Genomic DNA, 27,872 nt, shown 5'->3' on the forward strand with positions numbered 1-27,872 from the left:
TTCAGAAACAATTGCCTCCATTGAAGAAGGATGTTTAGTTATGGAGCCTCACAGAGTCTAGTGAGTGGTTTGGCCTAATACCAGTTGTTTTGTGATTGGTTATTCTAGCAAACATGGCCATTTTGGGGTAGTACCCACTATCTTAAAATTCCAAAAGCACTCACCAAGAGCCAGCTTGGTATAATGCTTAGGAGTGTGGACTTCTAATCTGATGAGCTGGGTTTGATGCCCCTCTCCTCCACATGCAGCCAGCTGGGTGACCTTGTGCTTGTCGCAGCACTGATAGAGCTGTGTTGATTGAGCAAGAAAATCAGGGCTCTCTCAACCTCACCTCCCTCACAGGGTGTCTGTTGTGGGGAGAGGAAAGGGAAGGCGATTGGAAGCTGCTTTGAGACTCCTCCTGGTAGAGAAAAGTGGCATATAAGAACCAACTCGTCATCTTCATAGGTTCAACATGTTTTCTGACACCTCTCTCTCTCTCTCTCTCTCTCTCTCTCTCTCTCTCTCTCTCTCTCTCTCTCTCTCTCTCTCTCTCTCTCTCTCTCTCTCTCTCTCTTCGGAAGTTGTGCAGACCAGCCGTTTAAATGGGGCAAAATATCATGTCCCAAATGCAGTTGTGGGGCAGGCCACCAAACCCATCTGTCACAGGAGTGTGAGAGTCATACTTTCCAAGGAGATGTGACAGAGGGCTTTGCATTCTCCCCAGCTGCAACTGTGGATTGGAAACTTAGACTTTCGTATTTAGGGAGGATTGGCCAATCTGCCTTCATAACCATTACACCTATTTGAGCACATATAATATATTATATATTATTATATGTATGCTTCCTGTGCGTCACTCTTGTCATACCATAAACAAATAAATAAAACTAACCAAGGATGGAGAAGAGACTCCCTGGAGAAGAGCCTAATGCTGGGAGCGATTGAGGGCAAAAGAAGAAGGGGATGACAGAGAATGAGGTGGCTGGATGGAATCACTGAAGCATTAGGTGCAAACTTAAATGGACTCTGGGGAATGGTAGAGGGCAGGAAGGCCTGAAGGATCATTGTCCATGGGTTCACGATGGGTCGGACATGACTTTGCACCTAACAACAACAAACAAACCAAGGATGACCCAACTTAGGTTCTGAGCTCTCACCAGCTCATGCTACTTTGGGGCATTCAAGTCAAGACTCAGTTGTTTCCAATAAAAACAGATTGTTATTTCAAATCTTTAAACTGCTAACGCTAACTGTGAATCTTTTGCACCAGCCCTTAAAAAAGAAAGGATTAAATCACATTGCAATAAATATACTGGCAATACATGCTTTGCCAAACATGAATCTTAACACAGTGTCCTCCTTTAAGATTTTGCTGCGCCATCGACCCACCATGCAAGCAACTACTGCGTCCTTGCTCCCCACAGATCTTGCTCCCCACAATGTGTCCTTGCTCCCCACAGATCCTGCTCCCCACAATACACCCTTCACCCCTCCTTCCCACAGATGTGATGTGTAGGAAAGTTGCATGAGGAACAGCTGAAGAGTCTGGAACTTGTCATCTTAGAAAAAAAGATGATTCAGGATGGTAGAGGTTTATAAGAGGCTTATAAGACGAGTCTAAGCATGACAGAGGTTTATAAAATGATGCACACAGTAGAGGAAGTTGACAAGGAGAACTTTTTCTCCCTCTCCCAAAAGACATGAAGGACATCCAGTGAAGCTGATGGGCAGGAGTTTCAGGATGGACAACAGGAAAGATTACTTTACATAGAGAGCGATTAAAATGTGGAATCTGCTGCCTGGGGGTGTCTTGGCCTAGTCTGCACACAATGGATAATGCACTTTCAATGCACTTTAGAAGTAGATTTTCCTGTTCTGCACAGGAAAATCCAGCTGCCAAAGCACATTGAAAGTGCTTTATCCTAGGTGTGCAGACTAGGCCCTTGATGGCCACAGGAATAAACAGCTTTTAAAGGGGTGAGAAAGATTAAAGGAGGTCAAGTCTATCGATGGTTATTAACTGCTTGGCCACTGCGTGAGACGGGATGCCGGACTAGATGGACTACTGATCCAGCAGGCTCTTTTGACGAGGTGACCCAGTTTCGACCACAGAGCGGCTTGTGTGAAACTCAGGTTGGATATTTGCGTTAAAGTGAGTTGCTGGCCGAGGCGAGGAGGCTGCCGAGGCTCTTGAATGACATCGAAGGAATAACAGATCTTGCGTGGGCCCCCTTTCTTGTCCCCCCCCCTTCATGCGTTGGTGGGTACGCAAGCCTGCGTCCACCTTGTGCGCGGTGGGGAGGCGTTGGTGCAGCTATTTTAAGCGCATTTGCGTCTCTGTTGGTAACGCAGAAGCAGCGTTTGGCCTCCTTGAGAGTAGAGAAGTTGTACCTGCAAGTCACCGTGGAAACGGTTTGAAGGGGGTGTCTCTAGGCAACTGAAGCCGGGAAGGAAGCACCTGCCTGCTCTCCTCTCCTCTCGGAGACCTGGCGTTCAAGTTCCCCGGCGTCCCTGCAGCAAGTGAAATTCCATCCAGGCGTGAGCTTTGGACTCTTCTCACCCGGCTCGTTGAATAAAAACCAGCTCCTCGCCGGAACAGACTTGACGGATACGAAGCAGCCGACACAAGGCGGGGATGGAGCAGGACGAGACCTCCGTGGGGCACTCTACTGAGCTGTGAGTGAATATAGAGCAAAGTATGTTCCTTGTCCGATAGCTTCATGGACAGCCAAGCTAATAAATAAAATCCAGTTAACTTTTTTCTTCCAATCCACAAAAGGTGAGCAAACCCCTGGAACTTTTTGTCCCCTTGTGTTAGGGAATTATTATCAGCGTACATATAAATAAGCCATAATTACCAGTACGGAAGAGGAGGTACCGGCACTGTGCTCAGTTGGAAGGGATCTTGTGTTAGGTAGTAGTTAGACTCTGGAGGCCCAACTGTGCATCTCTTCTCTATTCCAACGGAGTGATCCCGGAGAAATCTCTCTTGCAGCCTAGCCTACCTCCCAGGGTTGTTGTGAGGGTAACCATCTTAGATGCCGAGGGTTGCCAATTTTGGGTTGGGAACTAACTGGAGGCTTTGGGGGTGGAGCTGGGAGTGGATGGGATTTGGGGCAGGGAAGATCTCAATGGAGTATAATACTACGGAGTTCACCCTCCAAAGCAGCCGTTTTTTTCCCGGGGGAACGGATCTCTGACATCTGGAGATGAGCTGTAATTCCAGGGGATCCCCAAGTCCCAGCTGGGGATTGGCATCCCTATAAAGTCAGCCTGACCTCCTTGGAAGGAACAGCAGCAGGTAGAAACGAGTTAGACAGATAAGAGAGGTTCTTTGGTTGCATATCTGGTATGAACGTTTACAAATCTGGGCCATGTCATGCAGCAAATCACACTTTGTTAAAAAAAAAAATCTGCTTTTCCAGAAAATTTAGACCATTGTTTTTGCCTCCAATCCCAGGTGTCTTGGAACTTCTTTTGCTAGGGAACTGTTTTAAGGAATTCCATCATCTTCCAAATCCACAAGGGGCTGTCCCTGGAGCTAATATCTGGGATCAGGAAGTGAGCTGATGTGAGATATCAGTGGTCAAATATTACTTAATATTATAAGGGATTAATATTATAATACAGATTTTTTTTTAAGATCTGAAGAACAGGGCAAAATAAAGTTGCATCTCATAACTCTTTTAATAACGACAGATTCTTTTACCATTCTCATTGAGCTAATTATATATGCATTTTACCTTGTACAATATATTTGCAATATCTAATAATGTCTAATGGGAATCTTAATGAGCATGGTATGGAATTTGTCATTAGTAAAAGTGGCAGTTCAGGTTTCTATTAGAAAACTCTTCCCCCCCCCCATAAATATTTTCCTGTTAACTCTTATGCATTCTCATTATTTGGAGAGATTATAAATTAGGAATGCTAGCATGCTTCTGTTTTCTTTCGACCCGTTTCTGTGTTAAACTCTTACTAGAATTTAATGAATTGTTATTAAGGTCTAAGAATAATGGATATTAACAAAGAATATAGTAAAGGTAAAGGTATCCCCTGTGCAAGCACGGGATCATGTGTGACCCTTGGGGTGACGCCCTCCAGCATTTTCCTGGCAGACTCAATACGGGGTGGTTTGCCAGTGCCTTCCCCAGTCATTACCATTTACCCCCCAGCAAACTGAGTACTCATTTTACTGACCTCAGAAGGATGGAAGGCTGAGTCAACCTTGAGCCGGCTGCTGGGATTGAACTCCCAGCCTCATGGGCAAAGCTTTCAGACGGCTGCCTTGCCACTCTGCGCCACAAGAGACTCATAAGAATATAGTAGACATTAGTAAATAACAGAAATAGAGTCCAATAGCACCTTGAAGACCGACCAAGATTTATTCAAGGTGTGAGCTTTGCACTCAAAAGCTCACGCCTTGAATAAATCTTTGTTGCTCTTAAAGGTGCTATTGGATTGTTTTTGTTGTGCTATTTCAGACCAACACGGCTACCCATTTGAATCTATTAATACAATGCAGCCAACATTTTTTTATGTTAATGCTCTTTAGTGCTTTGCTCAAAACTTCAGGACAAAGACAACCAAATTATTCATGACGGTCGCGCCACTGAGGAGCTTGAGGGGCACATGACAGCAACTCAAAAATCTTGAGGAGATTACAATCCAGATTCCTTCTGTTTGAGATGTAAGAGAGGAATACAGCGACAGGAGGGCTGTCCCAGGTGGCCTTGGAGGAGTTAAAATCAAGGCACCCCAGGGCATGTGGGCTTTGTGGAGGGAGAGGGGTGGAGACATGCAAATAGGGCTGAGAGGAATGGTGTGCAAATTAAGATTTAAAATGGGGAATCTAAATGGAAGCCCATCTCATTGACAGGATCGTTATGATGGGGGGGGGCAGAAGTTGGAGAGAGGAACAGGGAGTGGAGAAAGGCCCACTTGGGCCATGTCCCCCCAACCAGACTCCCCCTCCTGATGCAACTTATTGTGAAGGCATATAAAATGTTATTGGAATCAGATACTGAAATGCAGAAGGTAAAAGTAGTTGTGGTTAAGTGGGCTAAAACTCTAGATCATTCAATAAACCTGCCACAAACTCTAGATCAGGGGTAGTCAAACTGCGGCCCTCCAGATGTCCATGGACTACAATTCCCAGGAGCCCCCTGCCAGCTGGCAGGGGGCTCCTGGGAATTGTAGTCCATGGACATCTGGAGGGCCGCAGTTTGACTACCCCTGCTCTAGATCATTCAATGAAGACTTGGGAATGACTATGGCAGAGGGAAATTTCAGTTAAGCACAACTTGAGGGGAAATGTCTATAAAATATATTTTAGGTGTTACTTAATCCATTGAAATTGGTGGCTGATCCCAAAATGTTGACAAGAGATGTTGGAAGTGTAGGATAAATTCCTCTTTCCTTATGTGGTGGAACTGTCCAGGGATGGTCAAATTTTGGAATAAAATATATGTAGAATTTAGGAACATGTTGAAACCAGAATTATTTTTATTAGGTATGATGAGTGAATAAATATTTAAAGAAGTAAACGTATGGTCATTGTATGCTTTAACAGTGGCCAGAATGGTCATAGCTAAAGCCAGGAAAACAAAGGAAATTCTCTGGAGGAGTGGATAATTAAATTATTGGAAACTTCAAAAGTGGCTAGAATGACAGCATTGTTTAAGGACAGAAATTTAGAAATGTATAAGGGAAAACTTGGTTGAAATTTCAAACAGGAAGTTCAAGGTTTGAACATATCTCAGGGTGTGAAAATTGTATAATGGGTTCGTATGATGTAGTACTAGAATTTTAAACCTGTTAGACTGGTAGATGATGAGATTTGTGTCAATTTTGAAATGTATTACTAATAAAGTTGCATCTATGAAAAAGGAACTGGGAAGAAATATGGTGCAGCATGATGAACAAGCAAGGCCTGAACCTGCTGCCGCTCCCAGAGAAATAATACAGTTCCTAGCTAGCCGCCACAAATAAAATGCTGTTTTATAGGGGTTGGCACCATGCCCTTCCAACATGAGGTCCAGAGATCAAGGCCCGCAAAATCTTACAGTGCCAAGTAGAGGAAGAGAAATGAGGCGAGGGGGAGGAAGTTGGGAACCTGCCTTTCCTAGGAAAAAACATACTGTCAGTCAGAGGGCAGAGGGAGAGACAATATTTTATAAGCAGAGGAACAGGTGCCTTCAACTCCCCGCACTGCATTCATGAAAAAGATGGCACCTCTCTTTTGCCCTGGAGTGGATTTGGAAAACTTGGCTCTTGGTGTTTTAAAAGAGGGCGGAACCTCTTGGCTGAGGCCAGGCAGCGATATCTAATCGATTCCAAAACAGTTCCGAAAGTTTGGTGAATTTTATTTTTAAAGGCAAAAAGATGAACGCCGCTTCAAATTTTTCTTCCAAATTTTTCTCACTTTTTTTTTTATATTAAGATTGGTAGCTGGGGTAGTCAGTAACCAAAAAAAAAAGAGCAAGAGCCCAGGAGCTCCTGAGAGACTAACCAGATTTGTAACTTCTTCAGGTATAAACTTGAGACTCTGCTCCTCTTTGCTATTATAAGCTCAATTTTTGAGTGGTATTTGGAGAAGCACCTCCCTGGCTTAAATTTCATTAGTCTTCCAGGTGCTCCTGAGCCCAGTCCGCACACACCGGTTAATGCACTTTCAGTGCACGTTGGAAGGAGATTTTCCTGTTGCGCACATTGAAAGGTGCCTCATGCTGCATGTGCGGAATGGGCCCTAAAAGGACCTTATCCGACGAGAGCATAAATGGGAAGAGCCGAATATCAAAGGATTGCGTTGACAATTCGGCGAAGAACTCGCCAGGGGGCGCCGTGCGCAACAGCGGCTGTCGCTCCCGTCGCCGCGGCAGATCCGGAGTCACGTCCTTTTGTTTGAATCGGCTCTGCTGCGGCAGGCGGTCGCCCTGCCGGAGCGGGCTCGGGTTCCTCCCGAAGGAAACGAAACTTTCCCGATTTTTCGGATTGTCGAGGGCGGACCGGTCCAAGAGATCCCCTTTCGCCTTTGACGCTCCGGATTCGGCCGGTGGCCCGGGCATGGGAAAGGGGCGGAGAGCCGCCGGGGGCGGGGAGGGCCCCGGGCCACCTGGGGGCGCCCTCCTCCCGCCTGGGCTCTCCGCCCATCACCCGGCCGTCAGATGTGCTGCCCCCGTCCGCCGGGATGGTGAAGCTGGGAGTCGCCGCGGGACCCGATCTCAGGTACCCACCCCACCCCCTAACACTCCCAACCCCCTCCCGAGCCCCCAGGCCTCCCCCTCTCCGTTTCTTTCCCCCAAGCCGAGCAGGGAAGAAGAAGAGAAAGAAAATCAAGTCCCCCCCCCCGTCCCGTTCTCCCCCCCCCGTCGAGGACTAGAAACTTGTGGCTCTTTTTTAAAAGGCCGGAAGGGAGATGTTGCTCCGGACTGGTCCAGCTGGCCCCGATCCGTCATTCTTCTCCCGCCTAGGCGGAGCCCGCTCATCTCCTGCCGGCCGCCGACCTGCCAGGTAGCACTTACCTGCCGCTTCCTTGGTGCTCGCAAAGGAATCGCCTCTTCTTGCTTGCGCTCACCCAGGTGGGCTCTCCCTACAAGGGCCGGTCTCTGCCCCCAGCAGCTTCCAGTTCTACACTTTTCACTGGTGCCATTTAAGGAGTCTCCAGTTCAAATCCTGCCGTGGGTCAGAGGCCTGAGGGTCTGCCTTTTAGGGTTGCCAACCTCCAGGTGGGGTCTAGAATTACAGTTGATCTCTCACCAGATTCACTCCTTCCCTTTGTCAACTGTTTGCCGAAAATTGGAGGGGGGGGCACGCTGACTCACAGTCAGATTTCCTTCCATTTGAGCCTCTCCGCACCCCACACTCTCCTCCGGGCAATGGGGAAGTACGCAGAGAGCAGGTTGTGGGACTTCCACCTGCATTTCCGACGCCATTTCAAAGTGCCTTCCAGTATCTGGCAGTCTTCAAGCAAAGGTTGGATACACACTTTTCTTGGATGCTTTAGGATGCTTTGGGCTGATCCTGCGTTGAGCAGGGGGTTGGACTAGATGGCCTGTATGGCCCCTTCCAACTCTATGATTCTAGGATTCTGTGATCTGGAATCAGGAGGGAACCTAGAAGTCCCAGTTCCCAGGCTGGCCCTCCCCCCCTATTTTTATTCCACTTTGGTAGCCTGTCTCCTTTGGACAGGATACCAAACGTACTCTGTACATGATCAGTGGTGCTCTTGTCCAGTCTGGAAATGAGTTGCATCTAGTTCTCTGGGGTGCTTCTGCTCCACCTGGGTGGAAGAACCTCCATCCAGTTTTATGGTCCAGATCCTTTTATTTATTCATTCAGTTTGTATACCGCCCCTCACTATGATGTCTCAGAGTGGTGTACGTAGAGCCTGAGAAACAGAACGTATATCGAATTATTTTAACAGTGAGAGATCATAACAGTCATAACATTATTTTAATGGTAAGAACAGCTGTGTTGGAGGGGCGTTACAAAAAAAACAACAACCCTTGCTCAGCGACTCTGCCCTTGCGCCAGTGGATGGATAGAGTCAGACGAACATGTGCTTCTGTTCTGCCCCATTTATGATACCATCAGATGCAACTTTATTCAGCCAATTCTGAACACCTCCCCAAGATCTTCCCCAAAGGAGAAAATCAAGGTGCTGCTTCAAGACAAAGACAGGCAAATAACTCTCTGCACAGCTAAATTTTGCACTGCCGCCATGAAATTGCGTACTATGTGTGTGGATCAGAAAATTTCTCTCTGATCCAACTTCAGTACAAAGAGCCAATTGTCACTGGCAACTTAAACTATGTCTTAAATATTCAATCTAACGTCTTAAAGTTTTTACGTTGCCAGATGTTTAAAAAATTTGTATAATACTATTCCTGTTTTTTTTCTCTTTTTAAGTTGTCTTAGTTTTTAATTGCTTGTATTTGAATGTTGGTCTGAATGACCATAAATAAATATTGATTGATTGGTAAGAACAGCCGTTTTCTCCTGGGGAACTGATCGCTGCTGTCTGGAGATCAGTTGTAATTCTGGGGCCCACCTGGAGGTTGGCAACCCAGTAGCCGCACCCTTGTTATACATTTGTTTGTGGCAGGATTTGAACTGGAGACATCTTGAACTGTGGCATGCGCATTCAAGCTTCGTGGATACCAGTAAAATACGTGGTACTGGAAGCTGCTTGGGGCAGAGACCGATGCTTATTGGGCGTGGCCATGCTGGTTAGCCCTAGCAAGAAGTGAAGGTACTAGTGGAATGTCATTGCTTATCGGTGGACAGAAATTTGCAAGGCCCTGGTTCGTGAATGTTGGTTTTTGTCCCTCTCTGTCTGATGGACAGAGCTGGAGATGGGGTGTGTGTGTGGGGGGGGGGGGTGCATGTCGGTGTCAAATGTGTAATGCAGCCAGGCATCAAGGTAGCTACAGCCGGGCCCAGTTGCCCTTGTGTGGGCAGCGAACGTCTGCCACGATAATGCCAGGAATGTGGAAGTTGCATGACTTGATATGCTCATTCCGTGTATCTTGTTGAGGGAAGTGGATTTTCCTACTCTGAAACTTCCCACAAAGAGGAGGGCTGGCCTAAAGGAAAGCAAGTCCCCCTCCTTCTGGAATATCTGACAGAGCAGACAGAGGTTTGGCGGAGAGAACGTTCCAAAGGTTGCGTTTCCTTGAGAATTTCTATTCCCATTAGCAAGTTCTGGCCAGTCCAAAAGGCCACAGTGCTTATGGGAGATGCCTTGGACATCGGACGTCAGAGATGCCTTGGACATTGGCAACACTGCTTTGGAGTTTTTGCCCCGGGATCATCCATTTGTGTCTTGTGTCTTAAATGGGGTTCCTTAAAACTGCTACAGTGCTCTGGGGAGGGAGAGGTCACAAGCAACCAGGGTTAGGACAGCCAGTTTCTGGATCCAACTAGAATCATAGAGTTGGAAGGGACCCCATGGGTCATCTAGTCCAACCCCCTGCTCAACGCAGGACACTCACATCCCAATCGCTCATCCTCTGTAACCTGCCACCCCTTTGCCTTCAAAGCAGTGGTCCCCAACCTTTTTTAGGCTGGGGACCGGCAGGGCATCGGCCCGCGCCCGCGTTTCGGGCCGCGCCCACGAGCCGCGCCCGGCCGCACCCACGGGGCGCACCCGCGGATCGGGCCGCACCCGCGGATCGGGCCGCGCCAGCGGGCCGCACCCGTGGATCGGGCCACACCCGCGGGCCGCGCGGGCGCGGCCTGCACGGGCGCGTCCCGGCCCTGATTCCCTCTCCCTGCCCTCCCGCAGTAAGTAGCTTCCCGGGCCGCAAGTTTGCGGCCTGGGAAGTTTTTTACTGCGGGGGGGGGGGCGGGGAGAGGGAGCCGCGGCCCGGCACCAAGGCCTTTGCGGCCCGGCGCCAGGCCGCGGCCCGCAGGTTGGGGACCACTGCTTCAAAGAATCAGCCTCTCCGTCAGATGGCTCTCCAGCCTCCGTTTAAACATTTCCAATTGACAAGCAGATTTCCCCTAGACAAGAGGTGGCCAAACTGTCGCTCTCCAGATGTCCGTGGACTATAATTCCCATGAGCCACTGCCAGCATGATGCTGATAGGGGCTCATGGGAATTGTAGGCCTCTGGAGAGTCACACTTTGGCCACTCCTCCCCTAGACCTTACAGTGGAATGGAACAGAACCATAGAACCATAGAATTGGGCCCAGACATGCCATCCTGCTCAGTGCCGGATCAGCCTGAAGCTGGGTTAGCCAAACTGTGATTCTCCAGATGTCCATGGACTACAGTTCCCATGAGCCCCTACTGCACCATCCACACCTTAAATCCAGGTGATTGTCAGCACAGACAGAGAGGAAACAGGAAGAAAGTGGTCTCACCCCCAAATTGTTTGCCCTCCGTCAAAATGGCATTCTGTCCCACTTGCTGCTTGTCATAGACCTGGGGCGGCCGAGCTGTGGTTCTCCAAATGCCCAATGGACTACAATTCCCATGACCCCCTGCCAGCATGCATGGGCAGGGGCTCATGGGAATTGTAATCCATGGGCATTTGGAGAGCTGGGGTTTGGCCACCCCTGTAATAGCGAGAATAGGCATTACTGAGCCAAGAAGACCAACAACTCAGTATAATGTCTAGTTTAGATTACTGCAGTAGGCTCTTGGGGGGGGGGGCTGCCCTTGAAGAATGTCTGGAAACTCTGCAGTGTCTAGAAGGTTATCTGGCATTGTTTGTATGGACCATAGTCATCATTCCAGTCTTCTTCCATCTGTCCTGGCTTCCAGTTTGCTTCCAGGTTCAATTAAAGGTACTGCCGGCATTAACCTTTAAAGCCCTAGAGCCTGGAACCTGCATACCTCAAGGAAGGACTTCCTACTCCCCTACAAAACCTACCTGGCCTTTAAGATAATCTTCAGAGGCTGTGTACTGGTGGTATATTCCCATCATTGCAGGGCCTTCTCCATGGTGGCACCACAGATATGGAATTCCCCCCTCAGAGGGATTTGTCCGTCGCCTCGATAATTGTCTTCCGCCATGAAGTTAATACTACGAAGTTAATACACCTCAAGGGCACTGATTGGGAATAAAGTTGGCATATGGGTGTTTTAATTAAATTGATTGTCCCTGATGTTTTGCCGTTAATGGTGGCTGGCACTTCCGTCTACACTGAATTCGATTTCCATTTTGATTTGGGGCACTTTAAATTTTCCCTTTGCAACATGCATGAGTGAGCTGCAGTGACCCTACTTAATATCTAGGAGCAGAGATAACTCAGTATAATTGATCAAGCATCTGAGGTAGAGAAACAGTCTGTCCTTGACTGGCTGGGCACCAGTTCAAAGACTTCCTGGTTCCCGGTTGCAAAACTTTCCTCCCAAGATTTATTTCTGCCCTCCTTTTGGAATCTGTTTTAAAGTGACTGTGCTCCAGAACCCCACACATCTCAGCAGAGATTTGCCTCATTCTCTGAGAGGCTGCTGCTGGCTCCCCTCCGCCCCCCCCCCCAAACCCTCTGCTCGTTTAGGAAATGTCTAGATTAGATTACTTTTGGTGTTGCCTCTGAATGAGTTTATAGTCAGGGAACTACTGGCAGGGTCAGGGGAGGGAATACATTCATTCCACCATTTCTCAGCCGCACCTCCTGTAGTGCACCCTGTGCATAAATATTGTTCTCTGTTGGGGCAACATTTCTTCATATTTTTGATATACCGGGAGTCTGAAAAAAAGAAAAAAGGAAAAAAAGAAAAAAGGAGGGAGGCCCAGGCCTCCCTCACCCTCTGAGAGGCCCTGCGAACAGGGACCGGGGAGACCTGAGTTCCGGTCTCTATTCGATCACAAAGAGCATTAGTCCTGTCAGACTCTTTCAGCCTACCTCAGAGGGTTGTTGTACGGAGAAGATGAAGATAATGGAGAACTGTCATGGCTTCAATGAAGGAGAGGCTGTTTTTTAAAATGTGGTAGAATACTAGCACATTTTAACCATTAGTTTCTTTTAAATTCTTTTAAATTAAGATGAAAAATCAACACGGTTTTCGGTACCTCCAAGGAAGAGACCCTTAAATTGAGCTGAAACTCTTGCTAAGGTTATCCTGTTTTGAAAGGAAAAAAAGGTTGTTGTTTTTTACGGCAAAAAAGGGGACAGATGTCCTGACTTTCTTCAGACACGTGATTGTGATGACAAGTTTTGTTTTAAATACCCCCCCCCCCAATTTAAGCTGCTTTTATGGCTGCTAACTAGGAATATTCCTGACCTTCCAATTTGAAAAAAGACATATCCATCAGTTTAATTAAAAAATAGCCCGAAAGAGGACAAAAAACAAAAAAAAATTAGACTTCTGATAAGCTTATCTCAACTCTTTCTTCCCTGCTGCGCTGTTATCCGTTCTTCCCTGTGCTGGAATTTGCCAGTTGCTACTTTGGGATTTAGGAAATTGAGTCACCCTATTATTATAATGACAGGTGATTACGGCAAAGGTAGTCTTAGAGGAAATCCTGGCACCTGCCCTATGACCTAAGGTGAGGGAAGGCCATACATGATGTCAACAAGCCTCTCTCCTCCCCAGCTGCATGCCTGAACCCTCCGGGAAGCACAAGAAGGGGAAAAAGAAAACGTGGGAACAGAAGAAATCACAGAGCCTGGAGGAGCCTATTGCTGGGGGTCCCCAAAATGGGACCCATCCCCACTTGGCACGGTGAATCTCATATTGGGTCATACTACGGGGGGGGGGGCAAATGGTGGCTCTCCAGATGTCCATGGACTACAATTCCCATGAGCCCCATGGGGGCTCATGGGAATTGTAGTCCATGGACATCTGTAGAGCCACCGTTTGGCCACCCCTGTCTAGAGCATGTTAGGGTTCAGATCCCTACAAAGCTCATTCAGTAAGATCAAGGAAGTCTCTCACATCATAGCCTACCTTGCAGGGTTGTTGGACGTGCCATCATAAACTCTTTGGAGGAAGGGCAAATTCTTTGGACTCTTTGGAGTTGCCGGTTCTGGATTGGGATACAGCTGGAGACTTTGTGGGCGGGGAGGAACCTCGGTGTTCTGTAATGCTATGGAGTCCAAAGCAGCCAATTTCTCCTGGGGGACTGACCTGTTTGGACCTTTAGTTCCTGGGGATCTCCAGGTCCCACCTGGGGGCTGGCATCCCTCGAAAGGCGGGATCAAAATAGGATGGAGTGAGCTGACCAATGAACCAAGAAGTTTCTCATTGCCAGCATTTAAAAAAAAACCCAAGATCTGAATGTTTTTCAACCGTTCTGTATTACGGAAATGTTTTTCTCTTCCCTTTCTTATTCTAGATCCAAAACCTATGACCTCTCCTTCTCCAAGGAGCTAGAAAAGGAAAGTGCTTCTATCCAGTGCAGAGACCCCACCTCTAATGTGAGTTAACAGGGTGGGCAGGCCATATGAGTGATGGATGCAAAGCTGGTCAAGCTGAGATATGTTTTGGTTTTAAAAAAATGAGTTGAATGAAAATTCTTTCTAATGGGGAAGAAGAAACACCCAGTGCAATCCCCAGAACTGTTGGGTCATAGCTTTTAGTTGTCTGACCAAAAATACAATAAGCTAAGCAAATTCTTTCTCAATAGGGATTATCAGAAGCACCCCCCCCCCAAAAAAAAAAAAAAGGTTTCGAGTTGCACCCAAGGTTACAGGAGAAGAAAAGGAAGCTATTTATTTATTTATTTTGAGATTTAAATGACGCCCCCTCTCAGTTACCCATCTCAGGCTGCTAATCTCCCCACAATTTTTTTTTTTTGCTGCCAAGTCATAAATGTCTAACAACAACAACAACAACAACAACAACAACTGTTTTCATAGCCTGCCCTTTCCAGTTGGCTCAGGGTGGGTAACTAGAAGGCATGTACAAGTAATGAAGTTACACCGATAGCAATTAAACTTTTACAGTTAGAGTATTAATTTAATTATATTATTAAACCGTCTCTATTAAGATCTTGCAATGGGGGCTGGGCAGATGGTATTCCAGGGATCCATTTGCCAGATTTTTGGAAGCCGTAGCTGGATGGCTCGAGCAGAGTTGCCTGGAACCCAACCCCTCCAAGACGGAGGTCCTGTGGTTGGGCCGTAAGGGAGCAGATCAGGAAGCGCATTTACCCTCTCTGGCCGGGACGCAACTTAATATTGGGTCTCAGGTCAGGAACTTAGGGGTAACCATTGATGCCTCATTAACACTCGAGGCACAGGTTAAGCAGGTAGCTGGTCAGGCATTTTTCCACCTTCGCCAGGCCCGTCTACTAGTGCCCTGTCTGTCCTCTGAACACCTGGCCACAGTGATCCATGCGACGGTCACCTCCAGACTAGATTTCTGTAACTCGCTCTACACTGGCCTGCCTCTGGGCTTGATCCGGAAATTGCAACTAGTCCAAAACGCAGCTGCTAGGGTCCTCACAGCTACACCGTGGAGGACCCATATCCAGCCAGTCCTGAGGCAGCTGCATTGGTTACCGGTTATCTTCCGGATCAGGTTCAAGGTTTTGGTTTTGACCTTTAAGGCCATTTGTGGTCTGAGCCCAGCATATATGAGGGACCGCCTTTCACCCTATATCCCCCGCAGGGCTTTACGCTCAGCGAGGACCAATCTGTTGGTTATCCCCGGCCCCAAGGAAGCCCGCCCGGCCTCTTCCGGGGCCAGGACCTTTTCGGTCCTGGCCCCTACCTGGTGGAATGAGCTCCCGGAAGAGCTGAGGGCCCTGCGGCAATTACCAGCATTCCGCAGGGCCTGTAAGACGGAGCTCTTCTGCCAGCCCTACAGTGAGGCTGGGCGGTGAGGAGGATCAGCCCCCTTCCCCATGAAATCTGGAGGTAGTGAGTGAGTGCTAGTCCCCTCCACCTCCCTGCAGCTGAGGCGGTGGAGACTCGATTATTAGTATTGACATCTATTGCTGTTATTGTTGTTATTGTTGATTAATTGGTTGTTATTTACTGTAATTTTATGTGATTGTTATGGATTTTAAGGGAGGGGTTTTTATGTGAGCCGCCTCGAGCCTTCGGGGGGAGGCAGGATATAAATAACAATAACAACAACAACAACAACAACAACAATAATAATGGTGCACTGCTGATTTTGCAAGGAGGGAAACTGACGTTTTCTTGGTGTTAAGTTCCTGGCAGGCCCCCTGAAGCTTTTAGGGTAACCCTGTAGAGTTACCCAAAGAAAAAAGGAGGAAAAATAAACTTAAACCCCTCCCCCTGTTGAAAGAACGTCAAAAGGTGGAGGAAGAGGGGGAATCAAACCCAGCTCTCCAGATTAGAGGCTGCCACTCTTAACCACTATACCACATTGGCTCTTAACCACTATAGCAGCCTTTCTCACCTTTTTTACCATTGGGAAACCCCTGGAACATTCTTCAGGCTTCGAGAAACCCCAGAAGTAGCGTGATCGTGCAAAATATGGTTGGGAAGCAGAGCTGTGGACACGCCCACTCAGGATCCCTCCTCTTCCCAGCCCCTCCAGGCCCATCATTGGCCATTTTGGCAGTGTGGGAAGGTCCACATAACTATATATGGTCATATCACCTGATGAGTGTTTAACACATTTTTTAAAAATATAAAAAAGCAATGAACTCCCACCCATTGGGGAAACCCATCCTGGGCCATCAAGAAACCCCAGGGTGTCACAAAACCCTGGTTGAGAAAGCCTGCCCCACAGCCATGCCATGGAGATCACCCTCCAAAACTGCCCACCTGGAGGACAGAACCCCTAGTCTGAGGGGATGCACTTGGGAGAGGTAAAGCTCACCTGCATGATCTGCATAGTCTCTGGAGGGCGGCCGGTCACCGTAAGCCAAGTCCTTCAGCTGCTGGAGATGCAGGCAGCTGGACTGGGCAGCCTCTCCAAAGAGTCGAAGAACGTTGGCCGCTGTACAATATTTCACCTGGAACAGAAGCCCAACGGGCATCTCAAGGTGAAAGTGAGGAGCTGCATACCTATTTATTTTGTTTTTATTTTACTTCTTACATTTATGTACCGCGTTCCCCTTGCGGCTCAGGGCGGTTTACAGAGAAGATGAAAAGGTACAGTATAAACCAGTGGTTCTCAACCTGGGGGTCGCGACCCCTAGGGGGGTTGATTGACCCTTTACCCAGAGGTTGCCGCACCATGTTGACAGCAGCTGCAGCAACCTCGGCGTCCCAAAAGGGTCACAGCATTAGGAAGGTTGGGAACCACTGATATAAACCCAATAATAACCATTAGAAGTGGTGTTTGGAGCAGTAATAGTCCTGTCCACAAGTTATTCTCCCAGTCCCCACTATCTGATGTGCCTCAGGGTGCTCCCCTCTCCCTCCCCCAGCGGCCACCCCCTTCCCCTTCTCCCTGTTCCCCCAGGCTTTTAAATGAAGCCTTGTAATTGGCCTGACTCTGTGCCGTCAGCTGGAGGATTCTGACTGTGTTGTGGCGTTCTTCCTTTCTGCAATCTTTGAATAGATCGAGCCCAATCTGCCCTGGCCATCTGCAGTGGCGTAATCAGCTGCATACAATCTATCGCCATCGATTAAAATTAAGAGGATTCCCTCAGGCATTTTTATTTGTTTGTTTGTTTTAAACCCTAGTGGCATTTGCATTGCACTATAAAGCTTCCGTCCTGTGGTTTCTGCAGTTTACAGCTCTCAGGAATTTGCAGGTGATCTTCCCATGTAGGCTTGAATCACAAAAGTAGTTTGCCAGAAGAATATTTCAGGGGTTTCTCAATGGTAAAAAGGTCAAAAAAGGCTGATATACAGGAATATTGTGTATGTGTGTGTGTATTTGTGGGGGGGGGGGTGCTTTGTTAGTTGCTTATAATTAACTGTAATATTAGCATTTTATGCTATTTTAATTGTTTTATTGATGGTTTTATTCTATTGTTGTGAACCTCCCAGAGTATACAAACCGAATAAATAAGAACAGCCTCAGTCCTGTCACACCTCCCGTCAGAGAGATTTAACACTCCTCACTCGGTAGCTAATGCATTCCCCCCCTTCTCCCCTCTCACCAGCTGGTGAAGCATTCTGTGAACTTCCACCGAGCCTTTAAAGACCTTCCTGACGAGGAGGAACTCCTGGACAGTATGTGACTCCCAATCCCCGATTCCATCTTGCAACATTCCTTTCCCGGCTCTCCCCGCTAACTCCGCCTTCCTTGGTCTTCTCCCACAGCCTTCTCCTGCGCCTGGCAGAGGGAGGTGCCCTATCATGGCCGCCTGTATGTTTCCCATAACCATGTCTGCTTCTACTGCAGCATGTTGCGGCGGGAAGTCAAGGTAGGCGTTCCTGGGCTGCAGAAGCCAGAAGGGGAGGGAAGGGGATAGGAAGATAGTGGCCGAGCTACCTGGGATGGCGCAAAACATCATCAGCCCTTGCTATTGGATGGTAATATGAAGCTTTTGGATTGGTCAAGCTCCAGGTGGAGCACATTGATCTCCCAGAATTATTAGTGGTCTCCAGACAACAGAGATCAGTTTGGCTGGAGAAAACGGCTGTTGTGGAGGGTGGCCGGGGGAGACCCAGTGACTCTATGCTAGACATAAATATCCCTAGCACTATGACCCCTTGTGGGTGGGGTTGCCAATCTCCAGATGGTGGCTGGAGACCTCCTGATCCTTAGATGACTTGGAGGAAATGACCACTTTGTGGCTGGAGATGCCACTGAAGTCCCTCCCCAATCCTTGCCTTCCTCAGGCTCTACCCCAAAATCTCCTGGAAATTCCCAGGAACTGGCAACCCTAATTTATAATGGACATTCTGCTTCCTTCACTCTCCCTCAGTCCACCAACAGGGGATCCTGACCTGGAGAACCCCAAGTCTTCAGTTGTGCAACCTTTGGGGAATAACTGGGTGGTAGGGGAAAGTGACTTCAGATTGCAGCTGATTTATGGTGATTCCCTTCAGGTTTACACGGCAAGAGATTTTCAGAAGTGTTTTGCCATTGGCCACCTCTGCATATCAACCCTGGCCTTCCTTGGTGGTCTCCCATCCCCATGCTAGCCAGGGTTGACCCAGCTTAGCTTTATGGAAGGGGTAGCCAGATGGTGGCTCTCCAGATGTCCATGGGCTACAATTCCCATGAGCTTCTGCCAGACTCATTGTAGTCCATGGACATCTGGAGAGCCACAGTTTGGCCAGCCCTGGTTTACTAAATCTGATGGGATCAGGCTAGCTTGGGCCATCCCACTCAGTCCCTGGGAATAACTGAGGAGGGGGCAGCAGTCCTCCTGACATTCTGCCTTCCTGTCCTTGGAGCAGGTCATCATTCCAGTGGCCACTGTCAGCGTCCTCAAGAAAGCCAACACAGCTCTGCTGGTCCCCAACGCCATCAGCATCCGAACGGTGGAGGGGGAGAAGGTAAGAGGCTACAAAGGGGGACGGGAGGAGAGGTGTGCCTGCTTGGGGCATCTCTAGCAGCCTGAGAATCTCTTGCATGTTGGAATGCTAGCCCTTGGGACTGCCAAGGTTATGTTTGGAGGTGTATAAGCCAGCCTTTCCCAACCTCTTGTACATGGAGGGACCCCTGAAATATTTTATTGACCGTAAAGGGGGACATGCCCCTTTGGAGAAGCCAAAGGGTGTGGATATAAGATGTGGGAGCCAGCCAATCGATCGATCATTGACTTTTTCCATCGTGGAAAAGGAGAAAGAAAGTCAGTCCTGTAGAGCCACAGGGGAAGGGGGCTCCAGTGACCTCTAGTGATGTCAGCTGCCATAGAACTTCTGGGAAAGGCCAGGGATTCCCTGGGGGGGGGGGTAGTGCTTGTGCAACCCCAGGGCTCAGCAGAATCCTGGTTGGGAATCCCTGGTGTAAGCCAGTGAATGCCATGGGACGGATGAACAGAATTGTCCTGTCTTCCGGATTCCTGGTATTTGTGAATCATCTTCTAATGAACCTTCATTTTATTATTATTTTTATTTTTTAATTATTTTTATTATTATCATTATCATTATCATTAATTATATTTGTATACTGCCCTCCACGAAGGCTCAGGGCGGTTCACATAAAACAGAACAGAAACCGTACAGATAACTTAGATCAGTGGTCCCCAACCCCTGGTCCGGGGACCGCGACCAGTCCATGGATCAGTCAGTACCAGGCCGCAGCTCCTCCTCCTCCTCCTCCTCCTCCTCCCCGGCTGCTGCTTTGGGGGCTGCCCTGCCACTCTGCTGGCAGCTCACCTTTGGTGCTCTCCAGCGGCCGCCATGGTTGGGGTTTCCCCTCGGAGTGGCACTGCGCAGCTGCTGCTGGCTGCACTCCCCAGCGGGCGGCGGGAAGTCAGGGGCGCTGGCGGGAAAGCAAGCGGAGCAGGGGATCAGGTGGGGCAGGGACGTCCTTTGCCAAAAGACTACCCCTCCTGGGCCTCAGTAAAATTGTCAAGCGTTGACTGGTCCCCGGTGATAAAAAGGTTGGGGACCGCTGCCTTAGATTAATAATAATGAATTAAGTGAAACAACAAGCAACATGGAACAATAGAAAAATGTGGGAAGCATTAAATTAACATATACTGATAGTCCAGTAGGTTGGGCGGAGTTATGGTGGGCGCCATAGGAGGGGGCTCAGGAGGAGGGCCCTTGGGAAGGGATGGCACAGGTCGACCTCAGCCAAACGCCTGGTGAAGGAGTTCCCTTTTGCAGGCCCTGTGGAACTGTTTAGGTTCTGTCAGGGCCCTGATCTCCTCCGGGAGCTCATTCCACCAGGTGGGGGCCAGGATGGAGAAAGGTTGAGCCAAGCGGGCTTCCCTGGGGCCAGGGATCACCAGGAAGTTGGAATTGCTAGAGCGTAAGGCATGTCATGTCTTCTTCGCCCCGGGAAGGATGGAGGGTATTGAAATGTGTGGTCTCAGAACTAAACCGATCGTGATGTGTGATTTTGGCTTCCTTAGACCAGACAATATTATTTGGCTATTGTTTATTTACTTGGACTGAAATGTATTTCTGCATATGTGAAAACCCAGCCATAAATAGGATGCTTTAGGATGGTTAGGGCTGATCCTGCGTAGAGCAGGGGGTTGGACTAGATGGCCTGTATGGCCCCTTCCAACTCTATGATTCTATGATTCTATGATTCTATGAAATATGGGTCATTTCTGAGTCACACCTCTGGCGCTCTGCATTCCTCCGTGACCCCTATACTATCCAAAACAAACCAGATTAGCTACCTCATGCAATTAGGGTTGAGAGGAGAATTTGGATTGTCGTAACGGCTTCTGACGTCACTCAGCCAACAATACACCCGCGAAGCCGGGATGTCCTTCAAAGAGCTCATACAAAGGAATGAGGAACTGTGCTGGATGAAACCCCAAAGGCCGCCTCCAAACCTTCCATTCCTTCCCTTGGGTTTCTGTTGTGACTTCTGTCCACCTAAGACAGACCAGCAATTCAGGTAGAGAACAAAGTCTGAGTCCAGGAAAACTCTTAAGAACAACCAATTCTTTCAAGGTATAAGGCAGGCTTATTCGTGACACCCTGGGGTTTCTTGACGCCCCTGGAAGGTTTCCTGAATGAGTGGGAGTAAATTACATTTTGATATATTTTTTAGACTTGTTCAAAATGTTCACACACACCCTCCCAAAATGGCCAATGATGGGTGTGGAAGGGGGGAAGGGGAGGGGCCCCAGGTGGGCGTGTCCACAGCTCTGCTTCCCAACCATATTCTGCATGATTGTGCCACTTTCTCAAAGCCTGAAGAATGTTTCAGGGGTTTCTCGATGGCAAAAAAGTTGGAAAAGGCTGCTATAAGGTTTTGTGGATACACATACTTCTTCAAATGCAATAACCTGGAAGTCAGTAGTCCATACATATAAGTAGAGGGTGAGCAGTCAATTAGCATGCTGCATAATGAAGATGTCTAACAGATTCAAGGATTCAACAGGAATAACCAGCCCAGTTTATAAAGCTACCAATCTGTTGCGGTTTAATTCCAGGGGGAAACATAAGTGAAGGAAATAAACATGTCAAAAACGGAGGTTAATGGGCAGATACACTGTGTAAGATTTGGGAATCTCTGGGCTTGTCTCTACCTGGAGGGAACTTGATGGATTCCCCTGCAGTTGTGCCCAGGCTGCTGGGGAGCAGAGGGTGGGGGTGGAAACTCAGTGGGTGAGGCATCTCTGGGCAGTGTGACCCAGGGTCAGGCCCCCTGTAGGAGATGATATGAAAGACTCTGATCTTTAGACAGCCACTGCCCGTCAGAGTAAACAATACCCTGGTAGGCCGGTGGTCCAACACACCATCAAATACTGTCTGTGTGTTCTACTACTTGTCTCTTTCTTTTGTAAGATCAATTTATCCTGGGGAAGGGACGATTTTGAATATTTGTACTTGAACGATCCCCATTCCTGTTCCACTTTCCCCTTTTACGTGAACTGAGTCCACCATTCTTTGCTTTTGCAGAAGGATCCACAGTCCCCCACCTGCAAGAATGGGTGTGTTTTATTGGGAAGGTCTCCTGCTATTCAGATTGGTCTCAAAATGACCAAGTTCAGCTCTTGTGGAGAAATTAGTTGCTTTGCAGGGTGGATTCTACAGCAGTACAAACTGCTCAGGTCCTTCCCTCACCAAGGGCCTTTCCCAAGTTCCACCCTGAAAATCTTCAGGGGCAGCCCTAGTTTTCTGTCTTATTTCTGCACCAGTCATTCAGGGGTCCACTGGGGGTCATTAGGGACAAAATGTGATTTTTCCCCATGTACACTTTATGGGATACAAGCCCACATGTGTGGAAAGCCATGTGTCTAAAAACAGTATAAATGGCCCCTAAAAACAGTATGATCCTTGTATGTCACACACAATAAGAAATAAGATTGTTCATCCGACTGCCATGAAGCTTGCTGTCCATTGGCTGTGTTGCTCTGATGTCACAGAGATACTGTACTCGAAGATGCACCTGGGCCAGAGAAAGAAAATAAGAGGAACACAATAGCTCTTCTGGGAAATACGGTGATGTGATTTTTCTTCTTTTCCCCCTTTCTGGTCCATAGTTTGTGTTCGGATCATTGCGCTCACGTGAAGCTGCTTACCAACTGCTGCGGTCTGTTTGTAAGCATTTGCAGGTAACCGTCCTGGTCCGAATGACCCCTCTCCCCATGTCCCCCTCCCCTGGATCGCAGGGTCATGTACAGCCGTGGCTGTATATCAGCGTCTCTGCCTTGAAGTGTTCAGCTTGGAGTCCATGGAACTAACCCCTCCTCTCTTTTCCCTTCTGTAAGGCTGGCAGCCGGAACCCCAGTCCGACGGCAGCTCACAACAGCCCTGAGCACCTCCTTAAAATATCTCTGGTAAGAAACATGCTGCACACAGCACCATGAATTTTATGCCTGGGAAATAATTCAGAAACACAATGGCCGTTTGGCCATATAACGTAAGCGTAAATATGACAGCATCTGGGAACGAGGTAGACCAGGGGTAGGCAAACTGTGGCCCTCCATAGGTCCGTGGACTACAATTCCCATGAGCCCCTGCCAGCTGGCAGGGGCTCATGGGAATTGTAGTCCACGGACCTATGGAGGGCCACAGTTTGCCTACCCCTGAGGTAGACTGTTGGTCCAACCAACTCTGAAATTTTCTGGCCCTGCTGGTGGACCTTCTGACTGGCTGTGGGTTTTTTGGAATATTTCTATCCGTGATGCTGGGGACTGAAGCGAATACCTTCTGCCTACAAAGCAGATGGTTTGTTGGTTGAGATGCAACTCCTCTCGGGCCAACACAAATAAGAATCATAGAATCATAGAGTTGGAAAGGGCCATACAGGCCATCTAGTCCAACCCCCTGCTCAACGCAGGATTAGCCCTAAGCATCCTAAAGCATCCAAGAAAAGTGTGTATCCAACCTTTGCTTGAAGACTGCCAGTGAGGGGGAGCTCACCACCTCCTTAGGCAGCCTATTCCACTGCTGAACTATTCTGATGATGAAAATTTTTTCCTGATATCTAGCCTATACTTGTACAGTTCTGGCTATTCCTTCTGAAAAAGGATATCCCAGCTGGAATTGGTGCAGAAACGGGGGAACATAAATGGGGTCGGGACACCTTCCCTTTTGATGCTCGGCAAAAAGGCAATTCAGATGGAACGGTCAGGAGAAACGTATTTAATCCATATGTCCTCTGCCTTCCCCCCTCCCCCCAGTGGGGACCCCCCAAAGCGGCTCACTTTGTTCTCCTCTCCTCCGTTTTATCTTCACAACAACCCTGTGAGGTAGGTTAGGTTGAGAGCATGCCACTGGTTCGGCGTCATCCAGTGAGTTTTCAGGCTATGAGCGAGAATTCAAACAGGGCTCTCCCCGATGCTCAGAGAGAGACCAAGAACCAGGATAACGGGTCGTTGCTCAGGGCCGGTAATTTAATTTATGTTCAGAACGGAACCTGAAATCTTGTGGTCTGCTGCCTGATGCTTCTCGACATCTTTCCAGTCACCCTATTGTCACGCTTATTGTTTAATCGGCCGGCAGTCGTATTGTGTGGCGTGTGTAGTGTAGCCGGGATTGTCTGGCAGCCAGGCAGGGGACCATGGCTTGCCTCTGCCTCATGACCCCTACCCTTCCTTGCAGGAAATGCCACCCAAATCCTAGCCAAATACTAGACAGGGTCGCCCCTGCTCAGCTTCTGAGATCTGATGGGATCAGGCTTGCTAAATCCAGCTTAGGAAATCCCTGGAGATTTGAGAGTGGATCTGAGAGGGGTGGTGTTTGTGAAGGGGAAGGACCTCAGGGGAGTACGATGCCACAAAGCAACATCAGGAAACCCCTGAAACATCCTTCAGGCTTCGAGAAACCCCAGAAGGGGTGTGATCCTGCAGAATAGGGTTGGGAAGCAGAGCTGTGGACACGCCCCCCTGGGGCCCCTCCCCTTCCCATTCCCTCCAGGCCCACGATTGGCCATTTTCGATAATTGTTTAATAGATTTTTAAAAATGAATTCACTCCCATTTGGGAAGCCCTGCCGGAGCCATCAAAAAACTCCAGGGCAGTGGTGTTCTCAACCTTCCTAATGCCGCGACCCTTTAATACAGTTCCTCATGTTGTGGTGACCCCCAACCATAAAATGATGCAAGTGTTTTTTCACAGAAATTAAATCCAAACTGACCAATGGCGTGAAGGTCCATGGTTCGTGATTGTACATAAATTGGTTTTTTTCTGGGGTTTCTCCGTTCAGTTCTGCCTCTTGTCCCACCATGCCGATCTCGCTCTTTTCCGCTACTCCAGACACACTATCTCGCTGCTCTATCTCGATCTACCCCGCAAGGCTGTTGTGTTTATAAAATTGAAGAAGAGCAATGCCGGCCACTTTGGGACCCCCTTGGACAGAAGGGCGGGGTACAAACCGAGTAACAAAAACCAATGATTTGGAAGAGCAAAAACTGAGTCCAGGACGAGGAGGGGCAACAGCGGTGGTGCCCCCCTGGCCAAGTTGCTTGCCCAGCCGTGACCCCCGTGAAAGGGTCATTCGACCCCCAGGTTGAGAACCGCTGCTCTAGGGTTTCACGAAACCCTCGTTGAGAAAGCTTGGCTTAGTGTCTATCCTCCAGAGCATCTGCTTTCTCCAGGAAGATCGATGCAGGTGGGTAGCCGTGTTGGTCTGAAGCAGCAGAACAAGGTCTGGGTCCTTTAAGACCAACAAAGTTTCATTCAAGGTATGAGCTTTGGTATGCAGGCACACCTCTTCTGGTATGGAAAGGATGCTGGGGATGAAACCAGAAAGCTTCTGCTTGTGGCCGACTCTGGGCCTTCCTTCCATCTATTATTTAGCATGCAGTCTCCTATTCCTCCTTGACCCAGAAGAAGAGAGTGAAGGCAGACAGCCAGCCAGCGTGGCATAGTGGTTAAAAGGGATGGATTCTAACCTGGAGAACCGGGCTGGATTCCCCACTCCTCCTCCGTGAGAACCCTGCTGGGTGACCTTGGGCCAGTCCCAGTTCTCTCAGAACTCTCTCAGCCTCACCTACGTCACAAGTATGTTGCAAGGAGTGGAAGGGAAAGTGATTATCAGCCGCTTTGAGACTCCTTCGGGTAGAGAAGGACAGGTTATAAGAATCTACTCTTCAACTTTCCTATGAAATATATCACTCTGCCATGCCATTGAAACCACAAAAGAGTAACAGTCATGTCTTTCTTCATTTTTTTCATCTTCTCCCCTTACTTTGTATTTTCATGTGAAAACTCCTCTAAAGATTAGTCGGGAGCCAAGTTGGTGACAGCACTGGAGCGAGCCAGTCAGCACCTGCAAAGCCAGCTTCGGCTGTAAACTGCAGCCTCAAGGTCGTCAAGGCCCCCGCCCCATACCCACAAGCAGGTCTTTTCCTGGAGATGAAACGTTTTGCACGGAAGAGAGCAAGGGCACTTGTAGATCAGCCCCAGCGCCTAACAGATGTCACCCCTGCTCTTTTTTCCTCGTAGACATCAAGACAGCTGGACCACAACCCGGAAGAAGAGGAAATGCCTCTGGAGGAATCTGGTGAGAGAGGCTTGCGTTGTGCATGGGGTTTGGCTGCACATTTCTCACATTTAGCCCCTTCTCTCTGCTTGCACGCAGATGCCAAAAGCCAAGTGCTGTTCTCTTTCTTCTAGGACTAGGAAGAATCTGTCGCCAACAGTGCCCTGGTACTAATCCAGACTGGAATCCTGCCATGTGCTCCATGCAGGACTTCCCCTGGAGAGTGTGCAGAAGCTACAATTAGCCCAAAATGCAATAGCACCTTTGTTGAATGTACTGGCAGCATTTATTTGCATCTCAGTCCAGATCAAGGGGGTGGTATTAATGGACCAGTCTCCACTGTAAGGATTATTTTAAGAGAGACTTACTCTGATATTTCCCTTCCTACGGTCCCACACTAACACCCAGGGCCTGTCCAAGCCTCCTCCCACTAGCAGAGCACAACAAAGTTAGGATGAATGGCAGGGCCTTTTTGTCAGGGGCCCCATCATTACCCAGTTCTCTTTCAGTGGAGATTTGCCTGTCCATTGCCTGCAGTTCATCTGGGCTCCTTTTATGATGCAAGATTAAATAAGACTGCCAGCCCAAGGTTGTGAAATTCCTGGAGATCAGGGGGAGGGGAGGGTTTGGGAAGGTGAAGGATCCCGGAAGAGTGTAATACTGTGGAATTTACCCTCCAGAGCAGCCGTTTTCTCCGGGGGAGCTGACTTCTGCAGTCCGGAGATAATTCTGGGAGATCTCTTGGCCCTCTTGGAGGCTACCAGGAATAAAAAGGGAGCGGTGTAATTGTGATTCTGAAATGATGCTTCCAAAAGTGCATAATAGTCATTTATAAAGTACCATCAAGACAATCCTAACAACCAAACAAATACTGTAAATCTGTGTATGATAACACAACAATTCAAGAAGGGTGACACCAAAAAGTAATCCAGGCCACAGTTCAACAGGTTAGTTCCAACTGACGTCCAAACGAGGATCTGGTCGTTCAACGTTTCGCAAGGTGGCTTCTGCCATGGACCTAAATCCTTACAGAAACAATGTCATAATTCGAGAGCTCAAGAATCTGTAGTTCATAATTTTATAATGGTGACATACATAAATATTTTTCTTACCTAACAGAAGGAGTGACATTAACGACCTCCTCAAGGGAATAAATGGCCAATTAACTTAGAAGACTTCTCCAAAAAGTGAATGGCGTTTTGTATCACCCTTGTTGTGCATGCACTTGAAAGCTCCCGCCTTTAATAAACCTCGGTGGTCCTCAAGGTGCTCTTGGGCTCCAGGTGCTGTTGGAATGTTCAGCTTGGATTAAAGGAGGTTGAGAGGGGACATGATAGCCCTCTTTAAGTATTTGAAAGGTTGTCACTTGGAGGAGGGCAGGATGCTGAGGAGAGCAACGAGGATGATCTGGGGCCAAGGGACCAAGCCCTATGAAGATAGGTTGAGGGACTTGGGAATGTTCAGCCTGGAGAAAACGAGGTTGAGAGGGGACATGATAGCCCTCTTTAAGTATTTGAAAGGTTGTCACTTGGAGGAGGGCAGGATGCTGAAGAGAGCAACGAGGATGATCTGGGGCCAAGGGACCAAGCCCTATGAAGATAGGTTGAGGGACTTGGGAATGTTCAGCCTGGAAAAAACGAGGTTGAGAGGGGACATGATAGCCCTCTAAGTATTTGAAAGGTTGTCACTTGGAGGAGGGCAGGATGCTGAGGAGAGCAACGAGGATTATCTGGGGCCAAGGGACCAAGCCCTATGAAGATAGGTTGAGGGACTTGGGAATGTTCAGCCTGGAGAAAACGAGGTTGAGAGGGGACATGATAGCCCTCTTTAAGTATTTGAAAGGTTGTCACTTGGAGGAGGGCAGGATGCTGTTTCTGCTGGCTGCAGAGGAGAGGACAAGCAGTAATGGGTTTAAACTTCAAGTACAACGATACAGGCTAGATATCAGGAAAAAGATTTTCACAGTCAGAAAATTACCGAGGTCG

The 27,872-nt window shown here is 48.4% G+C and overlaps 1 protein-coding gene across 4 annotated transcripts in view; it reads left to right on the forward strand.

Annotated features, from left to right (window-relative positions):
* Positions 1-2,414: 2,414 nt before the first annotated feature.
* Positions 2,415-27,872, forward strand: part of LOC143834885 (uncharacterized) — a 38,695-nt gene continuing 13,237 nt past the window's right edge. Inside the window, exons 1-9 of one of the 4 annotated variants that reach the window (XM_077331784.1) lie at positions 2,415-2,658; positions 13,034-13,162; positions 13,776-13,857; positions 17,475-17,544; positions 17,635-17,738; positions 18,721-18,819; positions 22,443-22,514; positions 22,671-22,739; positions 25,851-25,908. In XM_077331784.1, coding sequence (XP_077187899.1) covers positions 2,618-2,658; positions 13,034-13,162; positions 13,776-13,857; positions 17,475-17,544; positions 17,635-17,738; positions 18,721-18,819; positions 22,443-22,514; positions 22,671-22,739; positions 25,851-25,908 — 724 coding nt within the window. In that variant the 5' untranslated portion in view covers positions 2,415-2,617. Of the gene's footprint in view, positions 2,659-6,771; positions 7,210-13,033; positions 13,163-13,775; positions 13,858-17,474; positions 17,545-17,634; positions 17,739-18,720; positions 18,820-22,442; positions 22,515-22,670; positions 22,740-25,850; positions 25,909-27,872 lie in introns of those variants that run through there. The other 3 variants (XM_077331785.1, XM_077331786.1, XM_077331787.1) reach the window with 3 other exon arrangements.

The sequence above is a fragment of the Paroedura picta genome, chromosome 4 (genome assembly GCF_049243985.1).
Source record: "Paroedura picta isolate Pp20150507F chromosome 4, Ppicta_v3.0, whole genome shotgun sequence".
NCBI lineage: Eukaryota > Metazoa > Chordata > Lepidosauria > Squamata > Gekkonidae > Paroedura > Paroedura picta.